Source organism: Columba livia, chromosome 6 (assembly GCF_036013475.1).
Source record: "Columba livia isolate bColLiv1 breed racing homer chromosome 6, bColLiv1.pat.W.v2, whole genome shotgun sequence".
Taxonomy (NCBI): domain Eukaryota; kingdom Metazoa; phylum Chordata; class Aves; order Columbiformes; family Columbidae; genus Columba; species Columba livia.
In genome coordinates, this window is record NC_088607.1 from 14,822,619 (window position 1) to 14,848,781 (window position 26,163).

The 26,163-nt window shown below is 45.6% G+C and overlaps 1 protein-coding gene across 2 annotated transcripts in view; it reads right to left on the bottom strand.

Moving 5' to 3' along the window:
• FBXW4 (F-box and WD repeat domain containing 4) overlaps positions 1-26,163 on the bottom strand; it is a 62,211-nt gene that overhangs the window by 14,274 nt on the left and 21,774 nt on the right. For both annotated transcript variants that reach the window (XM_065068323.1, XM_065068322.1), the window contains exon 6: positions 780-845. In XM_065068323.1, the coding sequence (XP_064924395.1) occupies positions 780-845 (66 nt within the window). The remainder of the gene's footprint in view (positions 1-779; positions 846-26,163) is intronic.

The window sequence follows — 26,163 nt, forward strand, 5'->3', positions numbered from 1 at the left end:
TCCTACCCAGGGCATACCAGCCCTGGAAAGCTGAGCTGCCATTCAATAATCCTGCCAAATATTTCCTATGTGTCCATCACTACACAAAGACCCCCAGGCTGAGAGTTTCAAATTTGTCAGCAGTTGAGTCTCACGTCGGGATTTGAGTCCAACTTTTCCCCAGTTGCTAAGGTCAGCACCTTCACCCAACAGGAATTACTCAATGGCCCCAAATCAGAGGCCACAGCAATTAACCTCCTCAATGCTTATTAAGACAGAGAGAAGACAACATGCCCAAGTCACTCCAGTAGATAACCTGTCACCACTCCTTGCCTCCCTGAGCTACCAGAAACACCAGCCATGACAAGATGGCTGTAGAGCCTACCTTTGCCTCCGGCTTCTGAGCACTATGGGCAAGTGGGTGAGCAGGAGGATGCAGGTCACCTTCCTCACCCCTCTGGCTCAGGCTGAAGCATCAACTGAGACAGATGAAAAGGAAAGTGTAATGGGCATATTCAGATTGTACGTTGGTAATGGGAAGAAAAGAAGACGGCTGTGCCATCAATTAGAAAAGCTGGGAAGAAAAGTTGTTTTTCTCCCTACTGAACCAGAAACACCCTCCAAATACACCTTTCCACAAGAGTTTGTTCTGTCCCCCACTCCATCTCACATCTCAGGTTTAAAAATCCCTTGCCTACATGGACAAAAGCAATGATTTTATGGTATCTCAAATATTGCATTTCTCATCGTTATTAACTTTTCTCATCAAGTTTCCCCCTGCAACTTCGAAGCTCACTCACCTCTCAATGTCCCAGATTCTCAGAGGTGAGGTATGTCCACAGCAGGCTGTCCCCGTCACAAATGAGCTGTTAAAAAAAAAAAAAAGGCAAACAAGAAAAAATACTTATTAATCCTCATGTTCTGAAGAAACGGTGCATGAGCAAGACAGAGAAAACAGGCTACAAGACAGACTTTGAATTCTGGTCCAAGACTATTTCAGCATGTTCCAATGCATTTCACAAGGGGCAGGCAGCAGCAAAGGGTGACATGCTGCAGAGCTCCCAGTAGCTCAGCTACCCAGATGCAGCAGATCACAACTGCAGAGAACTGACAGGACAAAGATGTGTTTGCATATGCAAAGGGAAAATCTAAAACAGGAGCAGCTGTAAACTGCAACAACATTTTCAAAACAGTTGGCACAGTAGTCAGCACAGTGCATATACAGTCAGCACTGCAAGCTGCAGAAAGATCCCATGGAAAATTCCCTGTTACTTCCTAGTTCATGTCGCACTTCTGTTTGCTGGCAACTTCTGAGCACACTCATGAATTGGCTGCAGCATCACAGGCCTAACAAATCACAGAACAGAGGTCTCTGGTCCAGCCTGCTCAAAGCAGGGCCAATTTCAAAGCTGGATCAGGTTGCCCTCCCCAGTGCTCAAGCACTCTCTATTACAGGCAGCACAGCTCTCCTGCAACAATATTTGGCTCAGTTCACACTCTCCAGCAGGGTCCATTCCAAAGTCCTCTTTGGCAATGTTATGTCCCAGCTGCACATGCTGGCTCCAGAGGTCACCTGATAGACACTGGTCTCAAACTAGTCAATAAGACAGGAACAAATCATTAAAATCAAGCAGCGAGAACATGGGTGCTGTACCTCTCCACACCACACTGCCTGTTTTGTGACAACTTCTTATCCTCAGTCCAAATAAGAGAAAGCAGCTCATACAACGATTTCTAAGTAAGCTATAAGTGACCTCTCAAAAAGCCACATTTATTGCAACTACCAAGAATAAAATGCCAAAGCTATGTTAAAGCCATCGCAACAAGAAAGGCATGAATGCAGGAAACGGACCTTGCTTTAAATAAAAGCCAGCTCTACACTTTGCCTCAACATCTTTTGCAGCATGACATGAGGATAGGAGCTGAAAGAAGAAAGCAAAATAAGGACACAACATCATGTCTGTAAAAATAGCAGGTTTTAAACATTTTTTTTATCCTCTACAACATTCTTCTTTTGATCATCAGAAGGTGTTTCCAAGCCTCTACTGTACCAGGAAGGGACTCCTGTAGTGTCCTTGACTTCTGCGAGAAACAAGGCACCCAGCAGCAACGTGGTGAACACACACTCAACTCAGTCAAAGCCAGACAAGAGCTATGTGGAAGTAGGGCCAGAACTCAGGACTCCTAAGAGCTACAGCTATCGAGGCTCTCTTGTTTTGCCGGCTTTATCCCTTCTACCCAAACCGACATATCTGGAGATGTCCAAAAGTCCTGTGATGCCCAGCTGCCCTTTAGGGCCAGACAAGGCCGACAGCACCAGAGCTATTTCAAAGTCTCTCCAATTATGCTGTCTTACATGCAAAATCCTGGGTTCATTGGCAGCACACATGCAGTTGGCCTCATGTGCCTGTAACACAAGGCACTCTACACAGATGCTGCAGTGTGCACACATTTCCACTGCATGGAAGTCCCTGCCCAACGTCTGAGAGCCTAAGGAAAACCAATTCCTGCTGCTGTACAGCAGCCAGGAGGACTAATTTGGAAAGTGTGCAGCATTTTGTATTTGGAAACGTGGTTTCTGCTCAATAGCTGCCTTCCCTTCACCATAGTGCAGGACAAGAGGGAATACTTCCCTTTTGCCAATATCTCCCATCTCAGAGGAAAACAAGCAAGAGACATGCACTCTGACAGCTCACCAGTCAAACCCCATGTCTGGAAAGCAGCACTTTGGTCAGGGAGTCCCTCAGCTACAAAGCTAGGTGTTGGGTTTTGTCCCTCCCTCCCCAAACATAATCCATTAATAACTACTAAAGCCAATTACCGTGGTTAGAAACATAATAGCAGTCAGGGAGTCAGTCAAGCAGGCAATGTGATGCTTAAGATTTTTCTTTTGGGGGACAAACTGACTCTGTCCCAGCAGAGAACGCCCTCACGTGGGAGACAGGCCCCCTTTGTGCAGAAGGTATGCACAAGGCTTTGATGGTTGCCACAGGTCTAAATTAGCATGGAGGCACACCAACAGGGAGAAAAAGGTGGGAGGAACAGCAAGGTCTAATCCCCACTCATGCTGTCAGTTCTGGACTTCAGCTTTCCTTCCTCAGTGCTTACCCCAACCCCCCCCCCCCCCCCCCCCCCAAAAAAAAAAGGCATTAAATAAAGAGATTTCTCTCCAGCATTGCATACAGGCTTCAGAGCCACAAACAAGTATCTTCTGGGTAAAGCTGACTCCGCTCAGTCAACAGGAATTTTGTCTCATACTTAAGCAGGATCAGGTTTGCAGGCCTTATCTTTAACAGGCTGGAGCCCATTAGCAAGCAAAGATAAGACTTCTCCCAGAAGAGTGGGGCACCTTCACTGCCAAGATTAGAAAGCAGCATTCAAAAGACGTGCACAAGAAGTGGTACCAATAAGAAATTGTCAAAGCCTGGGAGGGAAGTGACCTGGAAGTCTGAATTCTTGGGGCATGATATAGGACCCCTCACCCTGAGCCTGGTCTGCAGGTACACACCTTCAACCCCCAGGCTTCTCTTAACTGGGAACCTCGCAGAGGTGACAGTTTCACTCCAAGCAAAAGGGCAACACAAGTCAGCTTTGGTTGGTCTAAAACAACTTGCAAATTGGAGCTAAGCATGTAAAGCTCGGCTCTAAAACTTGAGACATCGTTCAGCAGAACTGAAGCCTTATGCCAGGTTTGCTTCTTTCAGTTTACCTTGAACAAGGCTTTTTGTCTTAGGAAGCACAGAGCACACACACCAAAAACCTCTGACCAAGAGAATGCAACATCTTCACAACTGTTCTTGTCAGCTGTCCAAAAGAAACAATTCAAGCTGAGTTACTAAGTTAGTATCATTTATTTTGCCTACAATGTTTTCAGGAGTCAGAGAGATTGAAGAGAGACTAAATTGTGAAGAGGAGACCACAAGATACCCAATATATATTGTGGCAGGGACAACCCATCTCTCTGAAGTATATATAATACTACTGATGTACACAGACACTGACCAGATGCATATACAAGCTTCATAAAAAGTACCGTGTCCAGTTTTCATATGGCCTCAGAGATGCAAAGTCCCTTCACTACTAAGCTTTCCTCTGACCTGTGAAACCTGCTGGGTACCAAGACCACACATTTCCTACAAAAGGCTCCTTTAATGGAAGAAGGAGCACTGTTGCAGGGCTTCCATAACAGGGCATGTTGTCTTCACAGGGATCCCCCAGGAGGTAAAAACATGCAAGACGACACAGAATTTCCACCTCTGCTGTACCATAAGGAAAGGGTTTTGCAGAGCTTCGACACACAATTCATACAGGGCATGATTTTGTTGTCCAAAGCAACACATTTTCCAACTCATCTGATACTTTGATGTTCTCTTTCCCATTTCAGACTTCCTGCTCAGAAAAGGGAGGGAGAAAAAAAAAAAAAAAAAAGAAAACTGCTTCTACTGAAGGCAGAACTCCTCTATGCTACAGAAGAGATACTGAGATATTTCAATAGAGATCATTCTCCCACAAGAGAAGCTGGGCCAGGAGATGAGAGAGAACACACATCCTGGCAATGCTGTTGGAAGAAACAAAAGAACTTCTCTCCATCTGACCAACTTGTGGTTGTTGAAGATCCCCAGGCATTTCTGGCAACAGCAGCAGTGCTCTGGCTACAGTCCAGCTGCAATGATCCCATGCCTGCTCCCAAGGCGCCAACTACACAGTTTCACCCCACTTGTGGCATCTCTCTTTACCGCATTGTGGACAGAACATTGCCAGATGTGGATGAACCAGAGGGTAAGATGTAGCTGCCCAACAGTCCTTTTGGAAAGATGCTGCTTGTCATGAGGCTTGGAGACAGTCTTAGCTCCAGAGACACAAACCCCGTTGTACAACACACTTTCCTCACCAGCCCAGCCTTCAGAGCAGGCACTGCCTGAGACAGGAATCCTACAACACAAAGTCATTGAAGGAGCCTGGCTGAAACAGGCCTTTTCCAACCACTTTTCTCTCAGCTTCCTCTGTGCCCCAGGCTTGCGCCTTTCCCCTGTACTGTAAACAGATTGCTTCTCAAGTCCTGTTCTGCTCTTCAGGGATTTCAAATCCAGAATCTGCTTGACACGTGCAAGAGCCTGTTCCTTCCTCCTCGCACGCTCCCCCGCCCCCTGGAATGGGACATCGTTGTTCCATTTTGGAGACTATTATACACAGAGATTCATCGGACCGGGAAACAAAGAAGTTATTACTCGACAGAGCCCTGCAGCTGCAAATGTGGAAGGCGGGGGGAGACGAGGGGGAGCACCGAGGGAGACGACAGGGGGGCTGGTAGCAGCGTTATGAAAGCCATCAACAGAAAGGACAGCTCAAAGATGGGAAACATCTTTTTTAAAAAGTCTCAAGTGGGATGAGAAATGAAGGAGAAGAGAAAGCAAAGTCTGAAACGGAGAGCAGAGAAGAGAGAAAGCAGTTGGTGCCGATGGTGCCGCGGGTTAAACGCACGGGTCTGTGGGTTTGTGTAGCCTTTGATTCAGCACTGACACGCTTTGGCAAGGGAGGCCACCAGAGCTGTCAAATCCTTCACCAACGTGCCCATCAATTGTATTCAGCTCTCCCCGACCCGCGCTGGCATTTTAATTACTGTTGGGTAAACTAATTTGTACAAATGAAGGCAACTCTGCCTAATAGAATATGCAAGCTCTCTGACCTCTGACAGGCGATGACACAAGATACAAAGGAGGCAGAGGAAGGCTTTTTATCAGAGCCTTATTACTCTCTATTACTCCAATTAGTTAAGCTCCAGTGCTCCTAATTGGGGGAAAAAATTGCAATTAAATCAATTTTTGATGGGCTGAAAGTGGGTTAGCAAACCGCCCTGCCTGTGAAACACTGATATTATAGCAGCAAAGGTCAAAGTCTTTGTCGGCACCTGTGGGGCCCCCACCTCCCCTCTCCAAGCCCCTCCGTGCCCCCCCAACACACACACGCAGCTCGCTAAGGCGAATCATTAGAACATGTCATGTCTTATCGCGACCGCCACCATCCTTCTAACCTCATCAGTTGACATCATTATGGAAGGTAACTCCTCCAGCATGAATACAGTGCTAAGGTCACACAAACTTGATGGAGCCCCTGCTGAAGAGACCAGGAGGCTGGGGAGCACATGCAACAGTAACAACATTGTGAAGGGGAGAGGAGGGGGTTGAAAACTCAGCACATGGAGTTTTGGCACCTCCAGTATGAGGCTTCTCCAGCAGGCCAGACACACACAAAGGGATATTTAATTTGCAGGAAGAAAAAAAAAAAAGCACAGCATCAGTTGAGCATTTTCTTCTCCATGAGAAAGCAGGCACCACAAACATGCAAGACGTCCCACCTAGCTTTGACTCAGGCAATGCTGGACAAAACCAGGACCGGGTGGGCACGCAGGGCTGGTATTGCTACTTTGCTACCCCAGACCAATTCCTTTAGCCCTACTTTGCGCCTCTTGCAGGATGACTGGAGAAATGAACCACCTTCATTGTCTCAGAAATCAGTCAGGACAGCTGGGTTATAAACTAACAACTCAGTAGCAGCAAACTGAACAAAAATCAGCAGGTAAGGCAGTTGCACCAAAAATCTGGCCACTATTAATGGGGCAAAATTACAACTTTCCAGAACAGGGAATGTGGGGAGTGGAAGGCTATTTAGAAGATGGTAAGACTGGAAAAACTAAAGAAGCCAATGACACATGATATAACTGTCTGAAGCCTGAAATAACAAATGCAGATTGTATCCAATTTATTACAGCTCTGCAATTTCCCTCTGGCTTTTGGCTCCAGGCTAGGTCTTTCCATATTCCTCAGTCCTCAAGAGCCTTCCCACCCTTCCAGTCCCATGCGCCATGTTCCCTCTGCATCCTTGTCATGCAATGATTCAACTCCAGACCCTCAGTGCAAGAAAAACAAAACAACATCCATCCAACTGACTTAAATATTTTCTATCTGTGCTGGTGGCTGCTGTCTGAGGCTCAAGGGTATCCACACTGCACTTTATTTAAGCCTGGTTTTAGGAGTCTGCTGCCAGTCTCCTCAAATCCCTGCACTACTCCAGACTCAGCACAAAGAATTGCTTCTAGAGTTCTCTGGAGCTGAGCTTATATTTGTGCCAACTGCCTGCATGCATGTAAGATAGTCTTGTATTTGGACTCAATAAGAGGACTAAGGTCCCCTAAGCAAGCAGAGGCCCGCTGCAGCATAGCCTCATCTTTGTTCAGTGGTGAATAACATTGCCAAATAGAACCAGCAGCTGGAGGCAAATGACCAGGCTTGTACCAAAAATGGACTGGAAAGTGCTGGCACATTTGCTCCTTGTTCCTTAAGCCTCATGTGTATGCTGCAGCATCCCTCAGAGCACCAGTCAGCTCAGGGTTGAACTACACTCACAATATGCACTGTGTATTTCCCACAGAGAAAGTACAGAAGAGCTCTGCCACTCCCCACCAGGGACTCCACACAGAGAGAAAACAAAATGCATAAAGACAGCTGCACGAACGCCGCAACATTTACAACCATTGCTGCTCCAAGAGGAACCGGCATGGTCTAGCACAGAGCATCAATGACACAGGCACAGACAAACAGCTCATGCACATGCTGCCTCGAGCCCCAAGTGAAGTAGCACAAAGTGGTCCCCAGAAAAAAGGCATTTGCATTTTGTACTGAAGGGCACTGTAGAGATGCTGAGTTGAAACAGTGAAGTCTCACATTTGAGGCAGAACTCCAGTGCTTCTGATAGAAGAAATGCTTGCATCATTGTCTCCCACATCACTTACTGCATGCCTCGGGGTAGAAGGAATGCCGAGATTTACCTCTCCAACCCTCTGCCTTAGCCCCTAACTCCAATGTCTTGCTCTAGACTTGAGAGACCCACAGGCTGAAGAACAGAATAAGCCTTCATTATCCCCCAAGGCCCAATACCCAGCACGGTAGATGGATCACCCCTACTCTAGCGAGCTGATTAGCAGGTACCCAACCAAAACACCTTCATCTTGACTTCATTGCTTTGCAGTTCCACCCCATATTGTCTGCCCAAGTCATCCCAATAATCTTGTTCTCTGTCACTTTGTCAGCCCTGCAGCAGGTAAGTTTTGTGAAAACATGCAACCAGACACAGAACATAATCCCCATTTCCAGAGGAAAACTGAACTCAACAACTTAAGGCAGAGATTCCAGACAGGACAGACAAATGCACACAGGCCTCTTCCACACTGCAGCACTGAACAGAAAAATACCCTTTATTAGAAATGAGTTAGTCCACGTACAATCCTGATGTTCCTATGGCTGCTGGCATCTAAATGTCACCCTTCTTCCTCCAATACTCCACATGACACACACTTTTATGGAGAAGTAAATGTCCAGAACAGGACCACACTCAGACTAGCTCTATAAAGTTGATAGAGAGTCCTGGATGTTCCCATACAAGAGGGATATTCAAACAGTACTTTTCACAGCACTGCTGTCATTTTTCAGAACCTCAAACAGAATTGCCTTTGTGGCTGCACAAGTATTTCTACTGGGTTGATATCAGTCCTCCTCCTTCATTAAAGGGAAAAGCTTGATAACCTTTGTTTTACAGTGTAAAATACTTATTTGTACGATATGTCCAACACTCTTTATCATGCTTCCTTGCTCCCCCAACATCTGGGCTTGTCAGGCATGGAGCACTTTTTCAGGACAGAGGTCTCTGTATGAGAACTCCTGCATCCCTAGCTCTATCCAGACTCAATCCCCAACTGATGATCAAGTTATTACTGTTACTGCAGGAAAAGAGATTCCTAAACCATAGAAGAAACGTAATCCGGTATGTAACTCGGGCACTGGTCTGAACAACACGTACCAAACATCAAAGGGGGCAGAAAGCCCACATGAAAACTGTTTTGTCTCTGCATTCTTACCAGGCCTTTCCATGAAAAGAGCTCTCTTTGCAGGCATCCACTAGAGTTACATCTTGGAAGCCAAATCAAAACGAAATGTGACTGCTGAAAAACCACTTCTGAGTCTAAAAGCTGGGCTATACAAGAAATACAGTTCTCCAGTCCTACCACAAAAAACTTTTTGGGGAGAAAAAGGAAGAGGAAAAAAAAAAAAAAAAAAAAAGGTTGAAGTCTAGTGACTTCCAGGTCAGTTCAGGTGGTTAAAAACAACTACAGTGAGGTAATTTCAGCTTATCGGTAATCAGAATAAAACCTCATGGGACATTTTTCATTTTCAGTAGCTATAACATTAGAAAGGCAAAGAAAGTTGCTACTAAGGTTACACTTGTGTTTTGAGGAGTTTACAGATATTTTTTTATTGTTTCTTCTTCTTTTCCAAGTGCAGGTGAAATAACCAAAGCTGGTACCGGACTTCTTTAATTACACTATTCTCCCTTACAACATCACTAGGGTGATCTCAGCCATCTGCAGCAACTTCATCCTATGTTCTATTCTTGCTCTGCTCCCCAGAGTAGCCATTCAAGTAGACTGGCAAGACTCCTGCTAGGTATCCGCCAGACAGCACACTCTGCCCCCAACTGCTGCACATGCCATCTGCAGTACAGTGCAAAGGAAGTGCAAGGTGACTTCATAAAAACTCTACCTTGAGCAAATCCACTGGATTTTTTGAACCAACTGAAAGGAAGAAATGGGTGAAGCTGCTAGCAGAGCAGTGGCAAAATGTGGTCCATGGATGAGAGACATGAGATACCATCTGCCCCTGGAAGAAGGCAGGACACCCTCAGACCACCCAATATATCAGGCAGATATCTGAAGGCCCAGCACCCAGTTCTCACCCACCTGAACACCCACCTCTAGCCTTTACACCCAGCACCTATTCCCCTCCATTCTGGACTTGACACCATCAGCTTTCCCCTGCAAGGTGGAAGACGCCCTGAGCCTGACCCTCACCCACAACCCCAGATTCAGCGTCCCCCTTGAGCTCAGTGCCCTGGGCCCACACACAGCCTTACAAGAAGCCCTGAACTCCAGCCCTCACTTTCTCAAAGCTTGCCCAGGTGTAAAGCTCCAGCGATTCCTTTTTCTTTGCCATTTTTCCTCCCTCCTCCCTTTCCCCCTAGTCCCACCAACACTTTCAGGCCACACAGTGAGCCAGGAGGTTGGAGTCCACGAGGACCACTACAGCAGTTGTGCTGCTTCAGGCCCCCCCATCCCAAGACAATTTCTAAGGACCATTTCTTACCCTCCCCTCTGCAAAATGATTTCTGTTAATTGCCTGGCGGGAATCACTTATAGGTGGGGGAGACTCTCCCCCCACATACACCCTGGCCCCTAATTGGCTTATTGAAGTTTTAACAGGGCTTTCACCTGGAGAAGCTGGTAATTATTCCCTTCATTCCCCTCTTGCTTGTACCTGTAGCTTCACACTTGGGGCCTGCCTGGCTCCACAGGGGGGACTTTGTTCCCTCTAACTACAGGCCCCACACAAATGGGCCCGGCAGCAGGAGAACGCAGCAAAGTGGTAATTTTCAGCCAGGCGTAATTAGCCAAGGTTCTTTCAGCCCAAACTGCTGAATGGGGAGGGGACTGCTGGGGAGGGTGCGCCATGTGGGAATGGCGGGACAGGGGCTGCTCTCAACAGGCGGACAAAGACCTCTCGGGGGCTCTGATCTGGGGCGAGCAGGAGGAGGGGGTTGCAGTAGGACAGCCTGCCTGGCAGAGCAGGGGCACGGTCAGCGGCGGGACATGCACGGAGGAGCTCAGCTTATGTCAGACATCTTTTCCCAGCCCATGGAACAGGATAGTGCAGGATGCCAATAAAGGGGTAAAGGAGAAAAGAGATCCAGTGATGTACAATAGGAGCATGTGAAGAGGTGTGATGCATGACAGATTCTTGAAGGCCTGGTGTAGGCTACACTCCCAGGACAGGATTTCTAGTCTACTACGTTTGCACTGAGATTAAGGCAGGCAACAGACTTGCAGAGAGGAAACTGGACATCACAGGTCCCAGACAGGATAGCCACAACTGTGCCAAGGACAGAGTGACAACTGTTACTGCTGAGAAAAATCACAGAAGAATCATTCACCTCTTTCAGCATCTGCCCCAAAAGTCAGGCAGCAAGCAGAACCAGGAGGACAGCAATGAAAGCTCCAGGTTCTCTTTTTGTTGAGCCATTTCCCCTTAGCAAAGCAAGACTGCTTTTCATAGTGGGACCTCACTTATTCCACCTCCCTTTTTGCAGAACCAAAGGCTTGTAGCAGAATCTACCAGGAAACCTGCTGCATGTGTGCTTACCAAACCACATGACTTCCAGTGTACTGCTCCTGTGTCACACCTGATTTTGGCATCAGCTGTCCCACAAGCCAGAAACAGGCATCTCATGGCACAGTACCTCTGTTGATTCTTAGGACTTATTAGGATCTACACTTTCTTTGAATTATCACCATTGCCATCAGAATAGAAGTCCTTGTCCTGGCTGGTCAGCTCCAGGCCCATAGACAAATTAAACCTACTCAGCTGACTTGATCACAGCTCCAGTGCGATAAGGCCTTTTTGTTTTTATGTTATTATATTTTGAAAATACTCATCTTGTGTCCCTTATGATTGCAACATACTACTGGAAAGCAAGAACTGTGACAATCCAAAAGCTTGGTCCTTATTCTGCAACAACAACCAAATGAAAAGTAGGCAAGTGAGAAGATGCCCACTTTGATCAGAGCACCAGCTACACAGGAGTGCTGAGCAAGCCCTAGGAGATGATTCAGTCACAAAAATCCTGATAACAAGTAAAAGAGATCCTCAGAAACTCAATATGTATCAAGGAGACAGGCAGCGCAACCCCTAGGGCACAGACTTGTAATTTCTGAGCTGCCTAAAATACACAGCTGTGACTCAATGCTGCAGCAGGTGGCAAACTGGAGAAGTTGCCCAACTCCGTCTCACAATACCCTGGTTTCTCTTCAGATCATTTACATCTTTCGCATTTTACTCAAGACTCCCACAGAAAGGTCCATTTCTCAACTTCAATCCAATTTTTTTGCAGCCTCACCCAAACCGTTTTAAGTACTTGCCACAGAAATGAGTTCAGCTAGATCCTGTGCACCTCTAGCTCATCAATGCTCGAGAGTTTTTCCTTTAAAAAAACCTTTTGACACTTCTGAACAAAATACGCTTGCCATGAAATCAAGGCCAGCATCTAGGCAGCAGACACGAAGAATAAATATAAGCAGACCCAAGCTGACCAGGCCCATTTCAAAGTGGGAGAAGACATGGAATGTTTCCTATGCTCACACCTTATCACAAACCTTAGAGTGTCCAGGGCTTTCTCTTCTTACAACCCCACACTCTACAACAAACGGACATGTAGAACTGATTTAAGTAAATAGTCCAGCTGTTATTGCTTTGGACAAAAATCTAAACACGTGCCCATGAGCAGAAAATGTTTAAGGAATCATGCTGCAAAACCTCTCCTATTTTAAAAATATCTCCTTTCTATTTTTTAAGCTTCAGGACTGCCAATCCCAATATACTTTCAGACGTGACTGGCAGAGTTTTCAGTTGACAAGTATTCTTTTAAAAATGCATATATATGTTGACAGCTTATCTAAACTTTTCCTTTAGAACATATGACAGAAAATGACTTTTCAATAAGCCAGCAATCCACACATGCCAGTGAGGTCAGGGGGAGGGGAAAATCCTTTCAGGTTTGCCAGAACAACTAAAACCCAATAATGTTTCAGTTTAAAAGTAGAGATGGGAAGAAATCTGTTTTCCTGGTGCCACAAGTCCTTAATTACTTTTTTCTCATTCCTTTTGCCATAAACATACACACACATGTATACCAAATTCAAACTTGCCAATTCGGGATAATTTTTTTCAAGTTATCAGGGTGTGAAAAAAGAAGAGGACTTCTCAAATGTAGACTTTTATCATCTTCCCACAAAGGGCAGCAGTTCTTTCTCCACATCATACAGAGGCAGAAGCTGTTACTTGTTCACACTTACGGGGAAACAAGCCAAACCACTTAAAACCAGAATGCTTGATCTTCCTCCTCAGCTCTGTGATATTTTAATATCTTTTAAAAAAGATTCAAATGAAGTCTCAATTTGTTGTTCAGCAAGGGAGTAGGAAATAATACTCAGAGAGGTTGAAGAAGCTAAAGACCTGGAAATGTGAAAGGGGAGAAGTGTGTATATGTAGCACATGCTGCACACAGAGAGCTCCAGGACACTGAGGCATGGAGACACAGGTGCTTTGTGGAGGAGGCAAGCAAAGCCTCATCTGTGTTTAACTCAGCCATGAAATGACTCCTAGAGCTTTCCTGCTCCGATCATTCCAGCCCCAACACAGACATGCTTGCAACTACCTAAATTCACTTGCCTTTAAAGCTCCGGGCAGCCCCCCCCCCCCCCAGCTCTTCACTCTATGCAATATGATTCGCTTCAGGCTTTTCATGCTGTTTGGAGCATTTCATCTGTTTGCCCCTAAGCGACCAAGATCCCAGATGAAGCCCCTGCCCTCCGTCTGCAGGTTCAGGCCAAGCTTGGTTGTGAGCAAGCACTAGAGTGAGAAACAAAACCACCAGTCAGGCCAGAAAGCCCCAGCCCTGCATGCAGAGAAAGGCACACGAGATTTCACTAAACAACCAGACAACACATGTCTAAGGCATAAGGATGTTTAGCGGCCACCTCCCACACAGATCACACAGTGGCAAAAAGCCACTGAAAAAGTTTTGCAGGAGCCAGAGCTCAAACCATCCTGACAACAATATACAACAAAAAAAGTTCACAGTGTAAGTTATCATCTTCAGTATCTGTAATCAGGCTGGGTTGCAAGGCAGATCAAGAACTATTAAATTTTACTGATAACTGAGATTAGCCAGATGAAGACAGGAAAGGGATCAGGCAAAACAGATTCTGTAGAGGCAGGGAAAGGACAAGGCAAGAAGGTGAATAATAATTTATTATGACATTTAATGTCAGTATACTGGGGGAAAAAAAAACAACAACATACAGACAACAGAGAGACAATGAAGTAGGAGGGAAAGGGTTTCACTGGAAAGGATTGAGAAGAAGTCCCTTCAGCCACACATCTCCCAAGTCTGCAATGGAACAGAGGATTCCCTAAAACACATCCTTTGATAAAGAAATATCTGATAAAGAAATATGAAGTACCACACTGGCTCCTGCCCCTTAGTAAGCTGCTATTCAGGTGAAACAGGACAACCTGCTGGCAGTCAGTCCTCCAACACTTCAAGGAACAGAAGTCTGGAAGCTTTAGATGCACAGGCAGCTTTGTGGGCAGGTGCATGAAACCACAGTTTCCTCCTTTCCCTTCCATGGCCTGCTCTATTCCCATGCACTCTGAAAGGTTAGGAAATCTCATCCAAAACCACAGTTATTAAAAGAACCATTTTGACTTGGCAAGTCAAACACCCACATAAAGAAATGCCAGAACCGAGCTCACTCACACATCCTCCAGTGCAATGAGCACATTAAAATGTCAGTACTTGATTCTGCAGCAAGTTAGTCCCAGTTGAAGCTGTCACTGATCTTTATCATGTGGATACACGAGATCCAATTACACGACCATCAATTCAGGTTAGGCTGCATCTCTGTGGACTCCAGTCACAGGTTGCACTGTAAAGAAATGACGAGCTTACCACATCTCAGGAATGCCTACAGGTGAAGTCCATTGTAAATAACAACTGGCCAGCAAGTATTTCCAGCACTGGTGGTTTGCTGCTGCTTCACACAAGGCCATTGATACTAGAATTGGGATGGTTTGGTAAAAATACTAAAACCATCAACAGAGCAGAGCTCTAGCCAGGAGAACCTTAACCTCTCCTTCACTGGAAGCTGGGAAGGAACAGGCAGAAAAGAATCTTTATGCACTTGTCTTGTTTCTTACCCTTCTCCCTAGACATCTACTACTGACCACTGCTGGACATCAAACACTGGGATAGATAGATGCTGGATTGACCCACCATTGCCAAAGCACATGAGAAATGCCCACACCTTGGTCAAGCCGTGGCCCATCTAGCTCACTGTTTTGTCTCCAGTAGTGGTACTAAAAGATGCTGTTTAGAAAGAACACGTAAACTTGGCAACTTTTAGTGGCCATTCTCTTTGTACTGCCCCAGCATCCACAATTGCTATATTAAGGATTTTTAAAAATGTATCCCCATCTAGTCCTTCATTATGGACCTGCTATCCATGAATCTGTCAAATCCCTTTCAAAACTGCTGGCATCATCTACCTCCATAACCTTCTGGAGCAGAAAGTTCATGACAAACTGTGTGAAGAAATACTATCTCCTAGTAATTTCAAATGTCTCTGGTTCTACTATTGTAGGATTTGGTGAATAACACTTCCACACTCAAGTTTACCCACCACCATCCTGCTCTCCATTTCTTTTCAGACTGTATTTACCAAAACTGGATAATTAAGGCAATCAAATATCAATAACTTCTGCAAAGTGTTTGACTTGGGACCAAATATGAGGAAAGACCACAAAACCAAGTTACAAATTAGTAATGCAGCCATTTACTTGGTACAGAGGAGGGTTACTCTCCTGTATCTCCTCTTCAGACCCCGTTGGTTCATTGCCCCTTCTGACGCAGGTTAGAGTTAACTGGTTGCTCCAGGCTTTGAGGCTTCAACCAGTCTCAGTCACTCCTAGACCAGCAGGGACCCATATCACTGGCTTCACTGCGAGAGCTGGAGCAAACACAGGTCTGAGGACCATCAGGGTCTCACAAACGATACTTTGGGAAGCAGAGGACAGAACCATTGCACAGCGGGAACAGCACTGTTCACCTGCATTCAATACTACTAAAGTACCTGACATTTTCCATCACATACAAGAAACGTGAAGTCCTTGCTCTGACAGGCTACAAACTTATCTGAAGTGGTCTGCACACAACTCATGCTCACAGGTTGCTCTGAGACCATCAGAAGACAGATTAGTAGAGAAACATTATTGCTTTTCTAATTTCTGGAGTAGGGTCCCTTGCTTCTCCACTGTCAATGAGGAAAAAATCCAGGTGGAGCATATGGAAAAGGAAAACATGCTCTAGGCCACATGTGTTAATCAATGTTCTGCACAAGACAAAAAATAAGAAGCAAGAGAAATCCTGTTCCATCAGACAGTTCTGCTCCATCCCCATCCCTCATTAAATCAGCCTGGACAGGCAAAGCAGGTCACTGAACAAAGCACAGGTGCAAACCTTAAGACAGCTGCACCAGAAGGCAGAGACCAAGCACAGCAATAGTAACAGTTGCTGCTTGGCACACATTAGTCTGTAATTGCATCCTCTGATCACTTCTCTCTTTAGGTGGTTTGGTTTTTTTTGCAGGAGGAGGAGGAGGGGCAAGAGGTACATACACAGATGACCACCAGACTTCTTTTTCCCCTGACAAAAAAAAAGTGGTTGAGTTCCAGCATGCGAGCCTCTATCCAGCCCCCACACTAATAAATCTGTTGGACTATCAATCATTTGGTACAGGTCTCTCTTCTCAAAGGAAATGGGCTCTCTCTCTTCATTAGCTCCCGTATCTACCAACCATAGCAGGGCCTCATTTCAAGTCCTCTTTGATGGACAGCTAGACTTAGAGGAACATGTACCTCAACCTCAGAGGGAAGAGAACAAGGATTTACTAATTAGGGCAATGCACATTAAAAGCTGGCTTTAATACCTGGCCCCAAATTAGCCCTGCACCTGTGAAGTATCAGGATGTCTACAAAGCAGTAGGAGTACATCCCACATGGAGGCAGATGCACAGATGGTGAATGGAATGTCATGAACACACAACATCTCTTTAGAGCAAGAAAATGGTTGCAGCAGTTGTGCTTTGTGCAGGTGGGAAGGAAGGTAGAGAAGACCTGACAAATCCTAGAAAGTGAACCACAGAACACACTACAGGCAATACTGCAGAGGGAACATAATTTCCAATCTGCCTTCCAGTCTGGAGTAGTTTCACACTGAAAGAAAAAGAAACCAGAGGCAATGGAGCCAAGGAAAGAGTCATAGCCACACAGTTCTGTCCACATGTTTCCAGTGTCTGATTCCACTCACAACAGAGATGCAGGATGCCAGCTACCAAGGGAAGCTGAAGTTTAGCTGCAGGCAAGGGGCACTCTGGCATGCTGTATTTCAAGCGTATTAGCATACAAGCCAGATGCACAACTGCACACATTGAAAAGAAATTCCCATTCTTCAGAGAAACCAGTTTCCCTTCAAACCTGACTATCTCCTCCTAGTTATTTGCTCCTCTCTAGATTCCAGCCACTCTGGTGCTGTTCCCACCTTCTCTCTACGTCCTCCAGTGTTTAAAACATAGTTTGCTTTACTAACCTGGAGTCATACTGATGCACTTTCTCATTTTATACAATTTGCAAAGCATCTTTTGTGAGAACTGAGGTGGCTGGAAAAGGCTGGGATAGGAGACATCATCATCCTCATATGTGCCAGACTCAACATGGGAGAAAGCCCATCTCTGAGCCATGCTTTCATTTTAACAGTATTTTCTCTAGGCCTGAAGATATTCCTGTGGGCTGTGCTATGCTCTGTATTAAAATGCCCAAATTCAGCAGCAAGGATTAAGTCAGAGATTTATGTTTACGAATTCTGCAAATTCATGTCATCTGTAACCTCATCCTGGGCACACAGATGACAGAGCCAGCTCAGCACTGCTGCCATAAACCCTGTCCCACTCTGCTAGGAATCACTTCTGTGCGGACAGGACTCTTCCTTCAGCAGTTTCCTACAATCTACATTCCTGTGCTTATTTATTCCCTCTCCTCAGCTGGAATAGGAAATTTTGTAACTACAGATTAGCCGAGCAATATATGTTGCCTACCACTTGGCTGAAGAAAATCTGCCTTTCTTTTTTTCCTCTTTTTGCTCCCCCTCTCCCAAGAGCACTGACTGATAAATAATCCAGTCCCTGCTTGGAAAAAAGAAACTGCCTTCCCCTCCCCTCCTAATCCAGAGGTGCAATGCAAAACCTTGTCACTTGAATTCCCTCAAAGTTACTCTTAACACCCATTTATACATAAATATACCCATATAAAGAGCATCCATGTATGTCTGCTTCTCAAGTTGGTGCAAGCTATTTGGACCACAAAGCTATGCACAAGCCCCAGTGCCGTCACAAGACATTCTGCACTGGAAGATGGACACTGCCTTCCCAAGGATCTCTCCAAATTCCTGTTGGACACAACAGCTCTAGTTAAGAGGCAGAATCAGACAGACTTGCCTCAAACAAGTGCTTTGCACAGCATGGACTTGATATGCAGTAGAAAGCAAGCTTGAATTGACACCACTGAACTTAGTAATAAAATACATATCCCTGTGCTTCAAACAAACTTTTGGATACAGTCTACAAATTTGATCCAGCAAGTACCAGCATCAGAAAGTTACCATCACCTGCAGCCTCCTGTAAACTATTTACTTTCCTTCAGGAAGACTCCAACTAGCACTTGACTTCAAGTGCACACAATCATCACTTTCTTCTCTTAATAAACAGAGAACTGGTGTATTACTATCAATCCTATTCCAGCAGCAGTCTGCAACCTTCACTCTGATAAATTCCGTCCTTCCCTCAGTTCTCTCCCAAATGTATTCTTTACTTTTAGAAGAACTGAGGGCAGGGGGGAATCCCCCAAAGAGGCCCAGTGCTTCCCTCCTTGTAATGAAACCTTGTAATGGAATGCCCTGCACTCCAATTAGGAAGAAATGCTAATTTTCTCCAGTTGAGCACCCCCTCTAGATGTATCTAATTTGTTTCACTGCTTTCATCTCTCCCCTCCATCGCATTTTCATTTAAAGGTTATGATCTGTTTGTGCCCTTCATGCCGCGCCCTGACAAGACACCCCTATGAGAGGTTGCAGGGGCCATGTCCCCCTTTCTAACCCCCTTCCCAAACAAAAACCAAAGCTTTTCTTCCCTCCACTGCCTCTTTAAGAAATGCAGAAAGATGAAGGGGGAGAGCAAGGAATTGGGAAGACAATAATTAAAAATAAAAAATAAGCCCTCTTGCCAGCTGGGTAGTTGGTTGTTTCCAACAAAAGGTTAGAGACCTTTGCACCATGACCAACACCAGTATGACCAGTGCAGGCCAGCTGGGAGAAAATGCATTACAGAGCTTTGCTATTTCTGCAGATCCATGTTAGGAATAGCTGTCATGCAAGAATACTCTTTTGCAAAAGGTTTTGAGATGCTGAATTGTTCAGCTCCTTGCAGGGTTGAAGAATACATTCTCTCCCACCTGTCAACAGAGATACTCTGTCCAGAAGAGAAAGGACAAAGAAAGTTGGCTTAGCTAAGGAATATGTCTCAGTAACACTCTTCCTACTCCTCTATAAAGAGGTTATGCCTTGTTCTGGGACCTGTGTTTGATCAGTTTCTTCAGGAGAGCAGGGGCTTGAGCTGGGTTGTGTGGGCTTTGGAATAGCTCTACATAGCATCCATAAATTCGTGCTGCCGTGGCTCTGGCTGGCTGCAGGCAGGCTTGTAAATCCTCAAGGCAGAACCCATCTGGACAGGATGACTGTCCAGAAGAGCTTTGTACAAAGGCTCTGTAGCACATATGAGACAGGCATCCAGATCCCCATGCTGACGCTACACCACTTCCCATAGAAATTTCAAAAAGCATTTTCACCAAAATTAAAAAAAAAATAAAATCCAGCCACCAACCTAGCGTTTCCACCAACAAGGCCACTTTGCAGTCTGCCCCAGGATTCTCAAATAAAACAGTATCCCTGAGGCTGAACCCCACACACACCCCCTGCTCCTAAGCCAAGACATTCATTACTTGTGTTCAGCGTCTTCCCCCCTTCACTTCAATTCTCTCCTTCAACTCTTGTCCATTAGAAAGGAAATCCTTGATCTACACTCTCTAGACACAAGTTTCACCATACATGTTCTCAACACCCTACAAGTTGAAAGTACCCAAAGAACATCTTTGGAGGCAACACAGCTAAGTGGTACCCAACTGAAATGGAGTGGGAACTGCTGGGTTCCACCTGCGGCACAGCCTGGAATAATTACCCTTTTGGAAAAAGGAGAGGAACAGCTGGATACATTGCCCAGGTTGAGCATTGAGCAGCCTGTTCTTGGACAATACGATGAAGCTGGAAAAGTACTGCAAGAGTGTTTTCTGTTATGAATAGGCAGTTTGCTAATACTGCCCAAGATAGCCAGCTCCCTCTCAGTCATTTCCTGCTGCAGTCCCTGAAACCCGTCAGTCAAAGCACTATATGCTCCATTACAACCTATTTCCTCTCTATGTTTGCAATGCCTCCAAAAGCTTTTGCAGAAAGTCCTGATGATTCCCCACTCCAGCCCCCCCCTGCAGACACTGTTCCCTCATAACTCGACTTTCTGGGACCACAGACAGGGAGCGGGTAAGAGGCACACAAAGATTTACTCTTCATAGATAGCACCCTTGCCCCTTCCTCCCCCCCCAGGCCCCCTCTCTATATGGTCCATGCAAACAAACCCCGAGTGGGAAAGAGCGTTCGGATGAGGCCTGTGTCTGGGCCAGCCGCCTTTCATCCAGAAGACGCCTCTTCCCATTGGAAAATACACGCATTGTGTGAAAACATTTTAATATATTCATGCACATTCCTATAGCTCGCAGGAGCGAGTGGGTCCCAGCACCCTCCCCTCCTGCCTTCCAAATGATTTTCATAGGCAGTGATGCACTAGGAATGCCACCTGTTTTCTCAAATGCCCGCGAGTATGTAAATTGTGGGAATATGCAGGCCAAGCGCTCTGGTTTTATTGTGCTACAGAAAAGATTTTACTAATTACTTGCCTAAACTCCAAAGCAGTACGCCTGCTTTTTTACAAAGCGGGAGAGAGAGGAAGGTGGGGGTGGTGGGAAGAGGAGGAGGGGGAGACAAAAAAAAAGAGGGGAAAGAAAAGAGAGAGTGAAGGGAAAGAGGGAGAAAGAGAGGGAGCGCAAAGGATGCATTTCAAAGTTTCTCCAGCAATTGGATGGGGGGGAGCTGGGCCCAATGTGAAATCATAGAGGTCAAAGGTGGGTCTCCCTCCCTTGTGAGAAAGTCGTGAATCAGGACGGTTTATCAAACGATCATTTTCTTTTGAAACCGGGAGGCAGTGGCTGGGACAATTCTGCAGATGTGCTTGATGAGTTCGGGACAAAAATGGGCCGCCTCCAACCCCCCTCCCCTCTTTAAGGTCTCCCATCAGGGGTTGCTTCTCCCTCCACTGCTTCCAGGACCCTCCCCTCCCTTCTTCAGTGGTCAGCTGAGACCCCCACCCACTGATCGCCTTTGTATTCCTGGCCTTTGGACACACTGACAGGGCCCTTTATGAGACCCCAATCAAGACCCCCATGTCACAGGTACCTAGTAGAGATACCAGACCCTTTTCAAATGAGGAACAACAAGGAAAATATGCTGGCCCATTGTCCCTGCACAGCACCAAGGGAGATGAAAGGGACAGGCTGCTCCCTCTCTGCAGACCGCCTGCCAATCAACCCCAGTTATTAAGGTCACAATGTGGAAATTCTTTTGACCTACACCTAATCAAAGATGCACCAGGGCCTTTTGAGACAACATGGGGGAAGGTGGGAGGGCAGGCATCCCCCCACCCATAAATACAGTGGAGCTTCCAAAGAGAATTTAGTAGGAGTTACCCCAGTTAGTGCCTTCCTCATTGAAAAGTTACAGACTGAACAACACTGGAGGTGGCTCAGAAGTCATGACTGAAGACCCTATGTGACAACTACTTAGCATCCTCTTTGCCATTCCCAATAGCTCTGGTTTGTGCAGGTTGTGGCCTTCACAAAACAAGTTCAGCATCATACAACCATAGAATACCAGGTTGGAAAGGACCACAAGGATCATCCAGTCCAACCTTTACTGGGAAAAGCACAGTCTAGACAAAATGGCCCAGCACCCTATCAAGCTGAATCTTAAAAGTGTCTAATACTGGGGAATCAACCACTTCCCTGGGGAAATTATTCCAATGGCTGATTATTCTTATAATGAAAAATTTCCCTCTTGTGTCTAATCAGAATCTCCCTAGGAATAACTTGTACCCATCACCCCTTGTCTTTTCCATGTGACTCCTTGTAAAAAGGGAGTCTCCATCCTCTTTGTAACCAACATTTAGAACACCTTTTAATTATTGGTTCCATCTGACACTGGGCCCTGAAGAAGAAAAACTCAGTGGGTATGAGTCTATGAACCTCCAAAAGCTGAAGCACCTGGAGGAGTGGCTGGATGCCAGCAGTGCAGAGCAGGCATTCTGAATGCCCCTTGCATTATACAGGATAAAGATACCAAGATGACATTGATTGTGGTAGTTCTTAGGACTACTCAGAAATCTCTCACAGAGAAGAGTTAGGACCCACTTGCAGTGTCAGAGCAAGCAGACATGTGGTGTAACACAGAGCATGGGTCAAATGGGATCAGAGAAGCACATCCCAACACAGCTCCGGAGCACCTGGAACATGAACAAGATCACCTGCCCCGGAAAAGTTGCTCTGTATCACTGTCTGAGAGCCACCACCATACACCCAGTAGCACAACAGTTAGACATTATGCTTCAAGCTGACAACAGTAACACAAGAAGTGACTGACTACAATCTATAGTAGTTCACACAAAAGGGCAAAAAAATCCAAATCCCATAACAGAAACACTTTTCAGCATGTATAGAGGGCTTCTGAAAGTGCATGGTTTTGAATCAGGTGCTCCAGAAGAGTCACTTGGTATAAATCATCACCACCACCACCAGCACACATAAGGCCAATCCTGAAGAAAGTTCTGGCATGCCTCCTTATGTATCATATCCAACTGCACACAGGAAATACCCTTCCTGATCCCACTGCCAGCTTGCTGTTCTCATCCTGTTGGCATCCTTCAAAGACCATCTGGATCAAGCTCTTAATGAAAAGCAAGCAAATTTGGGGCAGTGGTAGAGCAAAGACACAAACAGTGTGACAGTCACAGCAAGCAAGCTGAAGGTTTCATTATGCTAAACACTTTTGTGTTGGCTCATTTTTCTCTGCCTTTATCCACTTTTAGCTCATGAAAGACACCAGTTCAGTGCTACTCAGAGTACCCCAACTACCATCAGATTGCTCACAGAGGTAACAGCCTACCAGTGCTTACCAACTGGGTGTAAGATGAGAAGTGGAAGATTCCAAATGAGCTTTAGGACAAAGACTCATGCTTACATAAATCCTACTATACTGCTTGTCCACTGCAAGTCATTGTCCTTCCTAAAACTGTCTGCTTGTTCCTTGGCTCTTACACAATTGTTGAAGCAGGTAGAAGTCAGTTTTTTCTTCTTGATGTTAAACAAGCTAGCTCCGATACCAGAAATACTTAGCTCCAACAAGGCACAGATTAGGCTATTGTAAGCCAAGATCCAAATGGACACTTCAACCCAGCTATCTCCTCTACTGTTACAATAAGCTGCAGTGCTCAAAGTAGACATGACTCCAGCGCTGTAGCACAGAAGACAGGCAATATCCTCCACAATCACCCTCCTTTCAAATGCCAATGGCAGGCTGAGGACCAGCCTCTTGCTGTCCTTAGAGTGAATCAACACTCCTTTAGAGGAGCTAGGCTGCTATCTTAGGACACTACAGCTCCACTTCCTACCTCAGGGCATGAGCTCACATCCTCTGAATGACACCTTCGGCCTCATTTGGGAGGAGTAACAGTGGAAGCTGAGCCTGGTTAGAGGCACCTGCACCTGGGGCTCTCACCGTGCAAGAAAGGTCCATCCCTCTCTGTCCCTCCCCACCCCCAAAAGTAGCACTTTGAAAGGCAGGGGAGGGAACAGACATGACTCTAATTGTAGGAGTGAAACCTGGCATCCTCCTGCTCATCTACCTTTGCACTCCATTTCTGATTCTCTTTGAACCTCTGGTACAGCTTGTCAGGTCGCCGCCCTCTTGAGAGATCAGAAAAAAAAAATACAGCAGTGATTACTATTGTACACTGATTTGCAAGCTGGAAAAAGAGAGAGAAAGAGAGAGAGAAGAGCCTCCATGTGTCAGGCTATGAAAGGGCTGCGACTGAAGCCGCCTGGAAAACAAACCCTTAATTTAAATGTTAATGAAAGTGCTGAAGAGACATCAGAGGCTTTAGTTTCTCTACAAGGAGTGGAATCACCAGGTCTAGAATTTATGGCCCCCTTCACCTCCCCTCTCCCCTTCACTGCTCCATCAGCCAGAGAAGTTAGGAAAGGAAAAAAACCTTAATTTTACCATTAACTCCACACTTCCACCCTAGGATGCAATTGCTAAATTATCTGTTGGAGGACACTGATCAAAGGTGGAAAAACAAAGGCACGCTGCACAACCGGGCAAAGGTAAACAGCAGCCAAGGTCTGGTGAAGTCACCTTCTCCCCCCGCCAATTTAAAAAGCAAAGAGAAAATGACTGAAAACTGGAAACAGAAACCTCAAACCATAAGGCTGCCAGCCCCCCCAACTAAGTTTCTTCTGTCACATAGATTAAACATATATGAATTCTCCTGTGCAAACCAAGCAGCACAAGAGAGATGCTTCCACCAAGATTTCAGAGACAGACATTCCCCTCAAGCAAGGGGAAAGATGAGAAAAAGCTGGGTGGGGGGGGGTGGAATTCAATATGCAACACTGCTCAACAGGATTAGAAACAGTTGCCAGGGTTCTAGCTCAGCTACTGCCTCACAAAACCTGCTCACCTGCCCACAACTGCTAGTGAGCCAATTCACAGTCACAGGAAAAAAAAAATTATATATATATTTTAGAGTATTGGCCAAAAGTGACAAAAATGGAACAAAGTCATCAGCCATATGAGCTTTAGAGGGCAAAGGAAAGAAACTGAAATGAAGAAAGATAAGTTGCACTTTCTCAGGCTATCCAAGTGTTTGCATATGTGTTTTTTTCCAGAGGATAGGGAAAAGGAACATATATGTTCATGTGTCCACCCATGTGAAGAAGACCAAACAGAGTCATTATCACACAAATAAAATAGGTAAAATAAAGACATTTTCCTCCCAACATCAAGGGAACAGTCAGAGCACATGGACAAGACACAGGTGTCATTTTAGCTCCAGAGGGGAGAAACCGATACTCATTTCCTGCTCTTCAGCTTGGAGGTGAAAGAGCACCAAGTCAGTTATGACTAGCACACATCTAGAAACCCACATGCAGATCAGTCTCCAAGGCCAGAAAGAGATGGTAGTTAACACCACCACTAACTCTGCAAGTCCACCCTGGGATCTCACAGCTGAGCAGGTTCTTCCTGCCCCTGCTGAAGAAACAGCTGCAGGTCAGAGTCCCTTCTCAATTATTCAAACCGACCAGGCTCCCAAAGGACAGCAGAGCTATTGCTGCCTGCTATTTTGCTGGCAACACACAAACCAGAATAAAACCCAGCTACTTGTCCCAACTCCTAGAAGGCTCAGAGAGGTTAACTGCACAAAGCTAGGTCAAAACAGAGCACCGCTAGAGCCAACAGCTCATCTTGATACAGAATAACAGATATCTGCTGATAAAAGCAGAGCAAGAAATGAAGGTGGGGGTGATGCACATTAGGGTTTCAATTATACAGCTAAAACCACTGCAAAATTGTTCTGACTCAAGTGAGTTGTTTTGTTCTAATGCAATACCCAAGATCAGGTTGTTTAACTTTCACAAAAAGCTTCCAGATGACCACTAAAAAGAAGCCCTCAAAATTAATCATTTTCATTGATCCCCATGGAAGAGAGGCCCGTTCAGTGAAGGTGCCTGTCAGTAACCCTTCTATTTCTTCCTTTCCCCAGCAAGTTTTGGGTATGTTTTGCAATTTGTCTGAGGTTGTCCACAGGGACAAAGGTCTCCCCAGATATTACCTCCTCATAATATTCCATGGGAGAGGCAATAAGCTTAAGAGAGATTCAAATTAGCATGTTAAAATAGAGGAGTCAGGTCTCAACTGCAACACTCCATAAATAGAAGAGAGAGTGCAAGCCTGGCTTTTAAAATTCAACTGCTCACAGAACTACTTGTTTTTTCTTTAAATTAAAGATCCAGTGCATATAGCTGGTCTTTGGCACAATCTTTCCTTCTCTCTGGTGTAAACCTGCGCTACACAAAGGCAATATTTGCAAGGAGAGGTCAAGTAATGCAGTAGATCAATGACACAGCTGGAAAAGGAGAGACCATCTTTTGGGCTTGAACACCCAAAGCACACCCCTGCTGCAATAGGGTGCATTAC